This window comes from Lepidochelys olivacea (genome assembly GCF_965140295.1).
Source record: "Lepidochelys olivacea isolate rLepOli2 genome assembly, chromosome: 1".
Lineage (NCBI taxonomy): Eukaryota > Metazoa > Chordata > Testudines > Cheloniidae > Lepidochelys > Lepidochelys olivacea.
The window spans coordinates 167727582-167743521 of NC_140411.1; the positions used below are offsets into that span (position 1 = coordinate 167727582).

Here is a 15940-nt window from a genome sequence, read left to right on the forward strand (position 1 = left end):
AGCCACTCTACCTGATCCCAGGCTCGGCCAGCTTCGTGCACCAGGCAGAATTCTTTGAGTTGTCTTTGAAGATGAGCTTTGGTGCATCACTGCACACCAGGAACTGGCCAACATGACTTCAGGGAAACTAAAATGTTCCTGTTTAGATGGATGTGTGTGTGCAGAATGCCCCTTCCTAACTTGCTGAGTGGATTGTTCACCATGCATTGCTACAGTCAATTAAATGTACAGTTTCTAGTTCATCTTTCAGAAATTATGTTTTTAAATGAAGTTAATGTGAAGAATTGCATTGCCACATGTCCTTTGTAGTGTTGCTTTTACAAATGTTAACTTATTTCCTTTCCACAGAGTGTGTAGTGGCATGCCATACATTTGTGGAAGTGAATGCTTTGGGCCTAACAGTAGCTGCCCTTAGCAGCTATGATTCCAATATGCGAGCAGCAGCGTATTATATTCTGGGTTCCTTTCGTTCTCACCTGGAAGGAGCTCGCTTTCGAGAACAGAGACAGGTACAAATGTTCTAGATTTAATTTATCCATGATATTAGAACCTGCTGTGGTAGGCACATTAGGGCAAATTCATTCCTCGAAGGGACCCATTCACCAGCCTCTACTTTCCACTTGCCCTTGGTTGGGTGAGTAAACTGGTTTCTCAAGCCCTGATTCAGTGTGTAGTATTATTAGTCTGTCCTCAAAGATGGGATTGTGTTTCTCGCACACTTTCACTTGTCCCAGAGTTAGCAATTGCCATCTATAGAAATGTGTACTTCAGAGTTGACTGAATTCATATAATGTTTTTTTAAAAGATCTGTTATCCGCTTTCCTATTCTATTTTCTTCGTTCTATGTTTATTATGATTAGTGAGCTTCAAAAAAAACCAAAAACCATTTGGAATTCTTAGAACAGTCATTCTGCTGGGATTGTGGCTTGATTTTTTTACTTGTAAAATACAGTTAAGGCCTATTTTCTCACGCTCCCATTGAGGAACGTCCTGCTGTATTAGCTGGTGATGAGTAATACTAGAGCTTTCTTTTCCTTTTTCTTGTGCTACAGCTGCTCTATGTTATGGATGTTGTGCAAAATGGAATCAGACAACCGAATCTCAGGTTTACTTTCTCTTTGACCCTCTTCGTTGCTAGAGTGGTGCAGCAAATGCTGAAGCCAGGTATTGTAGATTAAATTGTGTGTTCTGTGGCTTAGCTTCTGGGGCTAAAGCAGGGAAAACAACGCTGCATAGAACGATTAGCTTCAGTGACACTGTAGAATCAAAGCATACGGATAAACATAGAAACCATGAGACATGCTATAGCACGGTTGCCACTCCAGCGTTTCCCCTGGAAGCCAGATGTAGTGATGCTGCAACTCTACCGCAGGTTCCTCCACTGTCCTTTTACCGGCTCCAGCTGCGGGCGTGGCCTGGCCCGACCACTTTACAGAGTTCGGCTCTTTGCAGTGCCTTAGAGACTCTTACAGAAATGCCAACACAACTGTATAGCCCAGCCAAGCTCAACAGGCCACCTCTTCCTCACAGGCACACCTCATCAGCTACAGATTTTGAGGGACAGGCTCCTGAGTCCCAAACAGCCACTGTCCAGGGGCTGGCGCTCTTCTTGCCTCACTCAGGGACAGAGGTGGTGCTAGGCATTTGGGAGCCCTAAACAGGAATATTCTCCTCTTCCCCAACACATGCTAAAAAAGCAGATGGGGGTCCCCTTGAGCTGCTTGGGGCTCTAAGCAATTGCTTAGTCTGCTAATGCCTAGCACCGGCTCCGCTCAGGGGTTCAAGCATGCAGGTCATCACAGTTCCTGTCTTCAGTCAGGCTTCTTGTCATCCACAGGACAGCCTGTCTGCTGTATTCCCTCCACACCAGCCTCCAGCTGCTAGACTTCCCTCTTTAAACTTCTCTTTCAGGCTTAACAGCCAACCCTGATGTAGCAGAGTTTGACTAATTAAGCCTCAAATTGCTGCTTAATCCTTTCCAGTCAGGGACAGAGTTTATGCACCCTATCACGCAGGCCTTCAAATGTTTTGAGGAAAAACCTTCATTAGAATCTAAATCTTGTGCACTGACTTACTGGAGGAGTGGAAAGTGTCGTGCCTTGTGTGCAAGTGGTTGCCAGTTCAGATCCCGTCTAATCTGTTGCAGAGGAGATGGATATTCTCTTCACAAATTTTGGGCTCAATTCAGGAATAATGGGGTGAAAATGAATGGCTTGTGTTATACAGGAGATTAGACAAGATGATCTAACGGTCTTTTCGGGATTTAGAATCTATGTGTGTATGCCTGACTTAGTCATGTGAATAGCCTGATCTCTGTGCAAGCCATGTGGGATATTTGCATGCTTAAATCCAGGCATTAATGCGTGCATCTCCAGATTTGGCCATAATACAAAAGTTAAAAAATGTGGTCTGTGGAGACCTGGTAATTTGTATGATGCTGGCTCTCCTCTGTGTTTACATCTAAAAATATAGGAAAATACTTTCCTTGTATTACTTTTCCATTTGGTTAGTTACTGTAATTGACACAAGAATGTTTATAGGATCATATATGGGAGGAGAGGTGGTCTATAGTATTGCAAGTAGGATCAGAGGTGTCCACTAAACAATCTCTTCTAGGCTGTGGTTCACACTGTGGAAAATGTTGGAGAATCCCTGCCCTAAATGGCTATTTTTATCAAATATATAAAATGTGGAATAGCTGCATAATGTTTCAGTGAAGTGTTTCTTCGGTACCGATGTTTTCCTGTAAGTTAAAACCAATGATTGCATGGTCTGGAATTTGTCCATGATTCTGAGTTTGCTTTTCCTTTGACACTCTTCACTGTGCTTAGAATCCTGTATTTTTTATGAGATTCCCTGGGGCTTCTCTGTGAATATCACTGTGGGGTTTACTTTTAACTCTGTAGTAGATTTTTATTTCTGAGTGAAGGGTAACTTTGGAAGTATTGAGAATTGACCAACGTTAAATATTCATGTGATCATCTGCTTGGGGCATTCTCTGGTTGTGTATTTTTGTTTTAAGGAAAATTAAGGGTGATCAACAATACCTTTACTGTTACAGTATGAGAACATCATACTTGCCACAAGTGAAATATTTCTGACATCTACGGAGGCAATACAAGGTGTAGATCCCACTTCATCAGTGAGGTTGTGAATGTGCACACTTAAATTTTCCTCCTCAGAAATAACCACTGAAATCTGTTCACAGAGGAGCACATGTACACAAAGATAAATAAATTCCTTCTGTCACATCAGTATTTGGACTTGAAGAAAGTACCGGGATTTTATCAGCTTTTCTACAGCTTTGATTTTGAGGTAATGTGAGATTCATGTCCTGTATGTTTCATAAACCTTCAGAGAGCAATATATTGCCTGGCCTAGCTAGTATTATGACTTGAGGGTGTTAATGTCTAGCAATCAACCAAAAAATCCCAGAAATTTTCTACTCAACATTTGTAATTATTTACTGGCATTTTTGTTTCATTTTTATTTTCATATAAATATTTATTATCTCTATTGTGGTAGGGCCTAGTGGGCCCAATTAGATTCATAGATTCATAGATATTTAGGCCAGAAGGGACCATTATGATCATTATGACCATTATGATTAGGAATCAAGGCTCCATGGTGCCAGACACTGTGCAAACACAGAATGAATATCTAATCCCTGCCCTGAAGAGCCTACAGTGATTGTCTAACCTAGTTATTAATGCTGAATTCAGTGAAAATATTTTAGAAATAGCAACCTTGTAAGTTTTGTGTCTGATCACATTTGCCCCGTTGACCCATTATTCCTGCAGAAATCTGTCTGTTGGTTACATTTTGTGGTGGTAAAAACTGAAAAGAGGAAGTCAGGAAAAGTTGATGTTGCCACTTGTAGGAAACCATATTGTTTGTGCTGAGGCTTTTCCCAGCATGCTTTAAAATCGGTGACTATGGTACTTCTTCTGTGTGGTTTCCAGCACAAAACAGAACGTGAGTGGGTTCTTGGGCTTCTTGGAGAAGGACTGCGAGACAAGCACTGCTATGAGCTGTATGACTATCAGAGGATTTTCCATGTCATTTTGTGCTTCTTCAACAGTCCACTGTGTGATGAAGCCTCCCAGGTAATTAAAAGAAGAAAAATGTAAAACTTCAAGCAAATTAAGAAGGGACATGTAGATGCTCTTCTTTCAAACTTACTGTTATTCAATTCTATGGGGGGAAATACCCACTTACATCAAGACTATGTGCCACAGTCTCATCATGGACCTGCACCATTTTTCACCAGCTGACAGTAATGGTCAATGGCCTTATCTACACCAGTGACACTAACATTCAGAACTCTAATTTGTGCACTTTCAGTTGCGTAGTTGGGCCTTTGTCCTTTTTAGGATGGTTCATAATCATCAATTCCACCTTCACTGTACCCTAAAGTTATAATATTAATAGCTTGCTTTGTTATTGAGTCTTTATACCTGAAATGCAACCTGTTTATAAGTTTGTCAGAAATAAAGGGCTCAGTCCTATAGGTGATTGAATTGTTCCTCCAAGACATGGGTAGATACGGAGTGGCCAGCTGACACAGTGAGCTAATGCACTAGTTTTATATCCTGGGGAAGCAGCCAAACAGAATTTAATGAGGTCAGTCTAATTCCTTCATTAATTTTACCTATCTCCAAATAGAAGCATATTGGCGACATACTTTCTGTGATGAGCATCTGGTCCAATAACAAAGGGGCCATCCTTACAATGGAGAAAAGTGGAGACTTATGTCAGTATTTTTAAAACTGAGTGATTCTGTTTCCTCAATTTTTGGACACCCAACTTGAGTCATCTTAAAGAAGCCTAACTTTCAGAAAATATGGAGCATCCACCCTTGGAAAATCAGGTCCTTTATGGTGTCTCAAGTTGGGTGCTCAGAAATGGAGGTATCCAAAATCACTAGTTGCCTTTGAAAATCTTGACCTAAAAATAAAAAAGTATCTTGTTGCCTGGGCACTGCTTCTCTTTAATGATTCTAATATATCTGCCTAAAAATTAGAAAGTCTGCTGTCCTTTGGCTGTTCTGAAGAACTTGAAATGGTTTGTTACAGTGTTTGCCTTTATTAGATTAGATACTGTCCACCAATTTTTCAAATAGTTCACGTTTTTTATTTCAGTATTATATTTACTTCTGGATGAGTGGGTATTTTAATAGCTGCCTCTATTAGCTATCCCTCTAAAAATACATTTTACAAACATTTTTGTTTACTTATATCACAAAATGCATAACGATTGGCGGTCCAAGTAGAGGAATGTCATAAGTGATGCAACAATAACAAATACCTTGAACTCCTAATAACAGTGCAATCCAGGCACTTTACAAAATCTCAAAACACTATATAAAAATTAACTCATTATGCCTCACAACACTCCTGGAAGGTAGGTATCATTATTGCCATTTTATAGATGGGGAAACGTGAGATGTACTGAAATTAAATAGCTTGCCTCTGGTTACATAGCAAAAGCTAAACATAGAAGCCATGTCTCCTGACTACCAGTTCTGTGCTTTAACTTCTAGACAGACTTCCTTTCTATGGCCCTATTCAGCAAAGTACTTAAGCATGTACCTAGCCTTCAGTAGTCCCATTGACTTTTGCTTTGATGCTGCTTATCTGTTTAAGTTCAGTGAGGAACGGGTGTCTACGTCTCTGCGATATATCATCAAAACTAGTGTCTGTGTGGAAGGTTATAGGGTGCAGTCTGGCATTCTCCCTGTCTTGTCATTGTTTTCCTTTGAATAAAAGCTTACCAAACAATTAGATTCCTATTCTATCATTCCTAAATGTTTATACTAGTGAACTAGCCCACAGCTATAGTTTATTGAAATAAAAGTATATTTTGTTTTCTGTTTCAGAGTCACATTCTGGAAATACTGCAAAATGCTGCATGTATCACTAAAGCTGCCTATCAACTGATACGAGACCATAGCCTCTTAACCTGGATATTATATATTCTGGAGAAGAGGTACATAAAAGGGGGATGTTGTTGTAATGAGAAATAATTGTACTCTTTGTGGAGTATTTGTGCAATTGAAAATGAATATAAAAGGGATTATTCACCCATCTGTATGTGTGAAAGAGACTTACATAGAGGTATCCCGTGAGTACTCGTGGTACTTCCACACATAAATGCCATCCTTAGGGTGAAAGAACTTGTTGAACCCTAAAATGTTATCTCGTGTTGTTTAAATTTTGGGGGTTGTTTTTTTAGGAGTTCTCACAAAGGTACTATCAAGATGACATATTAGGATAGCGCATTAGCCGTTTACTTCTTCAAATGTTGCTTAGGCACCCAATCCTGCAATGACCTCTGCATGGCTGTTAATTTGATCCTCTATCCTGAACTGGCTGTAATCTCAATCTCTCTCTCTCACACACACAATTTTTACCAGCTACAGGATCAGGAGAATCTGTGCTAAAAACAGACTGAGCATGCTCCCAGCCCCCACCTCCAGATAGATTTGCAGAGCATAAACCCTGTAGGTTTTTCAAGTGCCCAGAGCAGGGCACAACTATTTATATCCCTTTTAGGCACCTTTCTTCACACCTGTCTGGAAGTGGAAGCATGGATTTGGCCCAATATGCACAATACTTATTTTGTGATTAGATTAGAAAGCATCTTGCTTGCCTATGATCAAGCAATAGGGGTATTGTTTCTAATTATGTGGGATGGGTCACTGACCTCCAAGGTAATGAATAATTGACATAAGAATAGCTTTTGTTGTGTTAATAAAATGCAGACAATTGATTGATGATCAACAGTGCAGACGCCTATAATAGATCTTTTAATGGAAAAAGAAAGATTGATTGACCTGTCCTCCTAAAGCAGTGGTGGGCAACCCATGGCCTGCAGGCCGCATGTGGCCTGTCAGAGTAATCTGCTGGCCGGCTGTGAGACAGTTCGTTTACATTGCCTGACGGCAGGCATGGCCGCCTGCAGCTCCCAGTGGCCGTGGTTCACCGTTCCTGGCCAATGGGAGCTGCGGGAAGCGGCTTGGGACAATTTGTCCAATTTGTTTTTAAAAGCTTCCAAGGATGGTGACTACTCCCTCTCCTGGAAGCCTATTCCAGAGCTTAACTGTCTTTATAGTTAGGAAGTTTTTCCTACCATCCAGCCTAAAACTCCCTTGCTGCAGATTAAGCCCATTGCTTCTTGTCCTGCCTTCAGTGGACATGGAGAGCATTGATTACAGTGCTTTTTATAACAGCCCTTAACATATTGAAAGAGTATTATGTTTTTCAAGACTAAACATGCCCAGTTGTTGTTTAACTTTTCCTGATAGGTCAGGTTTTCTAAACCTTTTATCATTTTTGTTGCTCTCCTCTGGACTCTCTCCTAAATTGTGGCACCCAGAACTGGACATAGTACTCCAGCTCAGGCCTCACCAGTGCCACGCAGTATGGGAAAATGATCTCCTGTGTCTTACATACAACATTCCTGTTAATACACCCCAGCATCATATTAGCCTTTTTGCAGCTGCATCACACTGATGACTCATATTTAGTTTGTGGTCCACTGTAACCCCCAGATCCTTTTTCAGCAGTACTACTGCCTAGGCAGTTATTCCCCATTTTGTAGTTGTGCATTTGATTTTTCCATTCCTAAGTGAAGTACTTCGCACTTGTCTTTATTGAATTTCATCTTGTTGAATTCAGACCAATTCTCCAATTTGTCAAGGTCATTCGGAATTCTAATCCTGTCCTCCAAAGTGCTTGCAACCCCTCCAGTTTGGTGTAATCTGCAAATGAAAAATCCTTAATACAAACCATAAGAGAGACTCTTGTTTTAAACATTAATTGATTTAAAACAGATGGTGGCCGTTGCGTAGTTTTCAGTTTTATGGATTGCTTTGGAAAATTATTCAGATTTAATGAAAGATATAGTTGAGTCAAAAATCACTAGTTCTATTTATGGACCTTTGCCAGAAAGCTCTGTCAATTCCTCATAATAATAATAATTAATATGTAGCTCTCATAAAGCGTTACAAAAGAGGTGACTTGTCTGAGGTCACTCAGTAGGCCACTGGCAGAGTGGGGAATAGAACCTAGGTCTCCAGAATTCCAGAGCAATGCTGTATCCACTAGGCTACACTGCCACCCATAGAAGTGTTTTTTATTATATGCCATCCAAACAGGAAATGTTGGGCATTCTCAATGTATGGGTGAAGCTTGGCAACCAAGGTCTCAATCCTGCAATGAGTTCTACCTGGGTAGAATCCTCAACCCACTTGGAGCTCCATTGAATCCAGGTCTGCCTGCATGTTCAGGGCCCCAAATGCCAACATGCATCTCCTTCTAGGAGATGGATTGGATGGTGATCGGGTCAGTTTCTGCCTTCCACAAAAGCATTTTTGTTTGTCTTTCAGGTTTCTAGAAAACAAGGTGCTAACCAGTGTAATCTCCTTAGTCCACACTCTGTGGATAACAAATTTAGGAAACAAAGGAAGGGCGATGCCACTTCAAACTCCTTGCAAAAAAAAGCCGCAGGAGAACCAGAAGTTCCTTCCTCTTCAGTTTATAAATGAGTTTCTGTATGTTTTGATCATGCTTGTTAAACACATTCGGTAAGTCTTTTCCAATCAGGTTTCCAGGCTTATGTGATCACGTTGTTATTCAGTTTGAAATATATTAGGCCAACATGAATTCACCTAATCTCTGATAAATTAGCCCTTTCCCCTTAATTTTAAATGGTGATAAATGAACCCGAGGGGAGAAACTTCTGCAGAAAGATTTTGCTTTTAAAAATATTAACAATGAAGTGGTGACTGTAAGGTGACTCATGTTCTAAGTACTGGATGTGTAGTTTTTAAAAGGGCAGCATTATGTAATTTGTCCTTTTCCTGCTAGATCAGAGCCTAAATCCAGCACTTCAACTCCCTGAAAAGCTTCAAGCTCACTCTGCCTGAGCAGTGGCCACAGTCTGGACAGCGAGTGGCGCAGTCTCCATGGATGGGTTCTGCTGGGCCCCTACTTGATGTTTGGGCGACATCCTCAAAGATATTTAGACTCCAAACTCCCACTGAAATCAATGAGAGCTAGGTGCCTAAATACCCCTGAGGAACTGAGGGTTGGTCCATACCTTCTGAAGACCCCACTGACTGGGTTTGCATGCATTACCTGATGCAGCGTTGGTTAGCGAGTGGTCTGTGTGGGAGAATCAGGCTCGGGCAAAGTGGTATAGGGAGGTATAGGCTAACAATGCAAAATTTTCAAAAATGACAAAGTGTTTCAGGTGCCTGAGTCACTTTTGAAAATGTTACCCAGAAAATTTTTTCTCCAGCTCTGGCAGTTCTTCCCCTGGGGAAGCCTGTCTGTGTGCTGGCAGCAGGAAGGGGGTTGGGTGCAAATTTCCTTGGATCTGGACTGACTACCAGCTGCCCGACTGACAGAGAAAGAGGATTTATTACTATTATTTATCACTTGTCTTCTCTGTTTAAATCATAAGCCCTTAGGGGCAGGGAGTGTGTCTGTTTGTACAGCATCTAACACAGTGGGGCACTGAGCTCAGCCTCTAGTTGCTACCATACATATAATAAATAGTTATAGTCATCGTTAAGCTTTTTAAAGCTGACACTAGGGAGTTAGCTCCATACTCGTGAGTATGTGGCTGACTCGCATAGTTGGCTTTGAAAAATCCTAGCCAATAATAGTAGTTGTGCGAGATATAGAATACAGATGTAATAAAAAGACAGTCCCTTTCTCAAAGGATTTACAGTCTTCCCCGATGTCTTTTGACATTTATGCTGAGAGAACAGACAAACCAGGTCACGGTGAGCAAGGAGAGATGACAAGGAAACTGGTGATGTTTGGAACAATAAGCAGTGGTGTAATTTCACCATAACCATTCATTCAGATGGGTGTTTGTCACATCATGAAAAATAAATTTTTTGTTCTTCCCTCTTGAAGTTTGAAAACTAATGTAAAATAAATACTTTTAGATGAAGCACCAGAGCATTTCCCACACTACTGTGTGCTCTTTGGCTTCTACTGTTACCTTTTCCAGGCTGCAGGTAATCTGCAGAGCAGATTTTTGGTGTATGTGGGGTTTTTTGTCTGTCTGTCCCATCAGACACGAATGGAGAGAAGCAGCAGACATTCAGTCAGAGTGAGATTAAATGTCTCTTGCATTCTAAGAAACTAAATTTAAAAAATCAGAGGACTTTAAATAGCCGTGTATTTAGCTTTTTTCTTAGCTTTTGGTTAACATGTAGAAAAATATATTTTGTGAATTTTTTTAAAATCTCCGTTTCCTTTTTGAAATAGGACCAACTTGGATTTTGCCACGGTCACTCAGTTTTTCAGTACGTTCAGTTCTGTGCTAGGATACCGAGCTACCGTTGTTGAGGCCTTCAGACAAATGGGCAGATTTACTGTAAATGAGAGTGTCCTTTCAAACAAAGATGTCCTCATGCTCTTGCATAAGTGGAGCATCATTGAAAGAAATCTGCAGCTCCAAGAAGATGTGCAAACAATTGCTCAAAAATATCAAGTCAAAGAGCTGCTTAGTAAGTATTAAAAATGTTGGTTTAAAAGCACATCAGTTGCAGTGATTTTTAACATTGTTTAAACAAATAAAAGTGGATTCTGAGAGCTTTTAGGAACCCAGATTTCCAAAGGAAACCACTTTTAAAGTAAGAAAAAAAATCAGTAATAAATCAAGTATTGTGGTTTGTAAAAATATATTGTATTATATTTTCACATGAAAGTAAATGCCGTTTTTAAAAAATCGTGTGGAGGCTTAGTCATCAGCTTGCCATAATAAACTCAAAGTGTTCAAAATATTCTGTCTGACAAAATGACATAATGACTGTGGCAGATTGTGTGGACAATATTTTCTGGAGTTTTGGCAGCCTGTTTGTATCTGTTGCCTGTTCTGTTAGTGAGTATAAGCCTTGCAACAGAAATATCTGATCAAGAAGCCAACTGGTTAATCAGCTGGAATGATGAAATTCTGACCCAAACAGTTTTGCTGGGTGGTCTCCTCCATTTAATAAAGTTGCAGCATTTGCAGCCAAAGCCTTGCAGTGTTCTGAGAGTGCATGAGAACCTAAAAACAAAATTGATTTGAAACTGGGTATAGGGAAATTGACTAGTCTATTTTCATTGTCCCTGCTGAGAGAAATACAAAAAGTAAAGGAACAGCACAATGAGTGAAAGGCAAATTTAAACTTTTTACCGCTCTTTCCATTTCAGTAATATATAAAGATATTGGGGCGAGAGCGGGAAGAGGTGTATATTTTTTTTAATCCAGTACAGCAGGATCAGCGATACTGTAGTTTTTACAGAATGTGTTGTCACTTAACAAAATGTGTACAATATATTAAAAGCCCATCAAATTTAAAAAGATGTCAAAATATTTTTTTTAGGTATTTCTAGGGATTCTGTATATTTGCCTGTGCCATATTATTAACATACACACACACACACACACACACACATACACACATAAAATTTTAGTTTAGTGAATTATGTTTGCATTTGTTACCATTTCTATAGTTAAAGATCAATTATTGTGTCCAGTTTCATTCTCAAGCCCTCAGCAGTTTATAAGACAGTCACAAAAATTCCCTTTGACATGAAATGTTGCTGTTAAAATCACCTGCTGGGGTTGATATTAATTTTTTTTTAGTAATCAAAATTGGTTTAAAACCATTTCATTTATTGCAAAATAGCGATTTCTGATGACTTTCCAGCTTTTTCAGAATTAGGATCTCTGACAATACCCCATTCAATACTGATGCAGTAGAATAAATGCATTGCTGCTGTTTACAAGCTTTACTGCTTTGATAATATAACTAGCAATGAATTGAACTGAAAGTTTCACATAACCTTACATGAAAGTCTAAGCTTTCACGAGATCAGGGCCAAACTACATCCTGTGGATGTGGGGCCCAGTGAAGTCAATGGAAAGACACCCATTGGCTTCACTGAGCTTTGAATCAGGGCCCTAGTGAAATAATTTCATCCTTTGCAATTAGAGGCTTTAATTCAGCAAGGTACCTAAGCATGTAACTTAACTTTTTAGGTACTCAAATACTTCCATTCACTTAGGTCAGGTTGTTGAATCAGGCCAGAAGCATGTTCTTTGCAACCTCCCAGCAGCTGTAATGACACAAGGCCATCCTCCCTGCATTATAGTGACAAGAGAGGTTTTTGGAGGGCTTGAGACTTGTTTTTATTTTTCCCATTTACAGAAAATATTAAAGAAAAGAACAAAGGTCAAGTCCCATTTCGCCCTTCATCTCGCCATGTTCGGAAAATGGATGTGGTAGAAATAGAGGAAGAAACTGACTCAGAGCTGAAGGTCTCAAACTTAGAGAAATGCAGAGACCATCTGGAGTCCATATTGGTTCATTGGGAGCCTGTTTATCCAGCCCCGTTTGCTAAACTTCCAGAGGAACGGCTTGAATCTACTGATCCAGAGAATGAAACTATCAGTCTTACATGTGCAATTGCTTACATAGTAACCAAATGGCTAGTGAAGTCCATGGTGGATCATAGCCTCAATATACAAAATGTATTTTTCACTCTCAAGTGGCTAAACAGTAACATTTTGCCACACCCTCCGGTAGTGCGGGAGATTCTTAGGGATGCCACACTGAAAAGTAGTATCTTTAAGCTTTACAACAGAATCTGTGAAGCCAACAAACAGAAGTCATCAAACATTGAAGAGCTCTGTTTGTTTAGTACAATCATGCTTCACTTTCTGGATACTCAGGGATTGACTAACGCCAGTTGTCATAAGGTGGTGAAAACGTTCTGCCTGTCAGCAATGAAAGAGAAGGACGAGATCAAGAAAGGTAACTTGTCCTTTTTTTGTTTACACTCAGTAACAAGGCAGAGGAGTAGATAACAGTAGTTGTGAACTTAAATCTTTTTCATTCATCAAATGTTTTTGAAATCTGTCTTCGCTAAGATGGAGGATCATCACTTCAGAAGGCTATCTTTTTGGGAAAGATTTGGCTTATTGGTCATTAATTAATATAGAATATGGTCTTCACCTCACAAGAATATTTGATATAATATTAGTCCCAGTCCCCAAAAGAAGCTGTTGTCTTGGATTAAATTTGCCTTGCTGAATTATATACATGAATATCTGAAGTTGTATTGGGAAAATATTCTTGCACCAAAAGTCACATTAGAGGTTCTGATTTGCATGACACCAGTTCTGTCCATTTGTTGACAAAAGTGGTTGCTAAGGGTATAATTAGCTATATTCAAAGATGTCCGAGGTTTCCACTAAAAAGAGGGTATTTTCTATTAGAGGTGGGAAGCGGATGGTCCAAGATGAGCACAAAAAATTAATATCACCTTAAAGGAAAGGATTAGCGAACTCTAGCTTTAAAAACTGTTTTGAAAGGGAAAGTTTGGTAAAATAGATTTTCCATGTTACTGTTTTGAAACTGAAGAGTATCTATTCTGATTCCTTTTTTCCTCACTTTTGTTTCACAGCTTCTTGTGTATTCCTGGCTTCTGTTTACATTGGGGACATTTGGCTTGGAGCACAGGAACCAGATATGTTTATAAGCCATGTCAAATTGATCTGTGGTGGTACAGATGGTAAATTAAATGGTGATGACAAGAAAATGCACAGACAAGCGGAAGAAGCCATGGTATCTCTTTGCAAAGACATTTATTTAGCTATTTTGGGGCATTAATTCTCTATACTGACTCGTACTCAAAATGTCAAACCTATGTCATCACTGCTGGTAACCATGAAATCCTCTTTGAATTGTACTGTGTACAAATCTAACTTGTTTTTTCCATACACTTCTACAAGCCCAGAAAAAGAGAGCAAGACTTAAAAGAATTCTGTACATGGAGAATCTAGCAGTAGAATATTCAAGCAGTGTTTGCTCTTTCTTTCGCAGACAAGGGCAAGGTGGGATGCTGGAGCTATGATGTAACTTATACTGCAAACATTGTTTAATTTCTAAAATACTAAAAAGAAAAATTGCTGATTACTGCAGTGCCTCCAAACTCATTTTCATTTCCCCACTGGCCAGAGAACATAAGTCCTAGCCATCAGAACCAAGGAGGAGACATTACTATGGCAAAGACCTATGTTCTCACACTTCTGAAGAGATGAGGGGTGGTCTTCTATGTGCTTATCTGTGTCCTAACCGCTGCTTTTCCAGAGAGTGGGGATGAGTGTTTCTGAAGCAGACCCAACTTCTGCATCATAGAGAGAGAAAAATGTGAACCTGAGTCTCCTGTGTAACAGTGACATGCACTAGGTTACTCCTGACTAGGACAGTCTAAAGACTCAGAGGTTACTCCTGACTAGGACAGTCTAAAGACTCAGATTTCAATCGGATAATGATTGGTCCTTCTGCCTGTTTTCTCAGTAAAAGCATAAGGCTTTGGTACTGCTTCACTTATGTTAAATCCAAGTGTTGCTTTCTTCAAATTAAGACAAAAAAAAATAGTATAATTGACCAAAACAAGACCTAAATGAATTGTTCCTCATCAATTCAAATTGTATTCTGCTGCACATTGTTCATGAAATCTAATTAAAGATTTCTTGAACAAGACCTGGAAGGGGCAATTTAATGTACCATTTCAGATATGCAAACATGGAGGTACTGCATTTCAAGCTCTGAAATGTAAAACAGGGTTTTTTATAATGCCTCATATGTGCTATGCATAGGTATAGATTTGTACAGATTTCTAACTCAAAGTGAAATCAGATATACACACTCCATTTAATGTTTATAGAATCTGTTTTTAATACAAGTGTAACATTTCATGTTCACATCATAGTATGGCATTATATTTTATATATTAATATATTCTGAAATATAATTTATTTTCTTGTAGTTTTTATTCATAGTATCAGTCTATTTGAAGATGATTTTTAAAAAATATAAAACCATTCTCTTTGCTTGTTCAGTGAAAATATATTTTATTCCAAAGGGCCCATCAGGGGTTGTGCAGTCATATAACTTAGGCCTAAAATTTGACAACCATTTAAAATGATGGGAATGTTCTTTTCAATTAAAAAAAAAAAAAGCATTTTTTTTTTTTTTTGAAAAAGAAAGTTCACTGTTGCCAAGAAGTAGGATATTAAAGCCATAGCTGCCATTTTGGTGTGACATACCAAAAATAACGTGTGAGCTGCACCCAGCAACCAAGAGAAAACTTTATTCTCAGACCTTTATGTAGTGCTAACACAGGGATCAGCAACCTTTGGTATGTGGCCCGTCAGGGAAATCTGCTGGCAGGCCGGGATGGTTTGTTTACCTGCCACACCCACAGGTTCGGCCGATGGCAGCTCCCACTGGCCGCAGTTTGCCGTTCCAGGCCAATGGGGGCTGCGGGAATCGGCAAGGGCTGAGGTATGTGCTGGCCGCTGCTTCCCGCAGCCTCCATTGGCCTGGAACGGCGAACCGCGGCCAGTGGGAGGTGAAATCAGCGGAACCTGCGGATGCGACCGGTAAACAAACCGTCCTGGCCCGCCAGCGGATTTCCCTGATGGGCCGTGTGCCAAAGGTTGCCAATCCCTGTGCTAACACATTGCTGTTGTTTATGCTGGTACAGAGACACATTTCTTTTTTAAATGGTACTTTCAAAAACATTAACCAGAAGGAAACTCCTTATCATGTAAATGAGCTGACAAGTTAAAATTATTACAGTTTGGCCTGTGAAGGACATACAGTTCACATAGACTTTTATCAGTGGGGCTTATCCAAATCTTCATTTGGGCACTTTTAAAAATAAGGGTTGATTTCCAGCTGGTGAGCTGCAATCTGTTCTACAAATGTGGTAATTAGGTACTTTTAAAAATACTGGGTAAGTGGCCAAACATCTTTAAAAGTTCATATGATCTGTTGAATGATTTGTTTTACTGCCCCACTATAAATGCTTTCTGAGTAAACGGTTTATGTGGGCACTTAATTTAACATTTAAAAATATAT

General features: G+C 39.6%; 1 protein-coding gene across 1 annotated transcript in view; it reads left to right on the forward strand.

Moving 5' to 3' along the window:
* URB1 (URB1 ribosome biogenesis homolog) overlaps window positions 1-13987 on the forward strand; it is a 69856-nt gene extending 55869 nt beyond the window's left edge. The window contains exons 31-39 of the mRNA XM_084622949.1: window positions 349-509; window positions 1053-1164; window positions 3209-3315; window positions 3963-4106; window positions 5879-5988; window positions 8390-8587; window positions 10287-10528; window positions 12218-12823; window positions 13476-13987. Of these exons, the coding sequence (XP_084479075.1) occupies window positions 349-509; window positions 1053-1164; window positions 3209-3315; window positions 3963-4106; window positions 5879-5988; window positions 8390-8587; window positions 10287-10528; window positions 12218-12823; window positions 13476-13681 (1886 nt within the window). The 3' untranslated portion in view covers window positions 13682-13987. The remainder of the gene's footprint in view (window positions 1-348; window positions 510-1052; window positions 1165-3208; window positions 3316-3962; window positions 4107-5878; window positions 5989-8389; window positions 8588-10286; window positions 10529-12217; window positions 12824-13475) is intronic.
* The last annotated feature ends 1953 nt before the right edge of the window (window positions 13988-15940 follow it).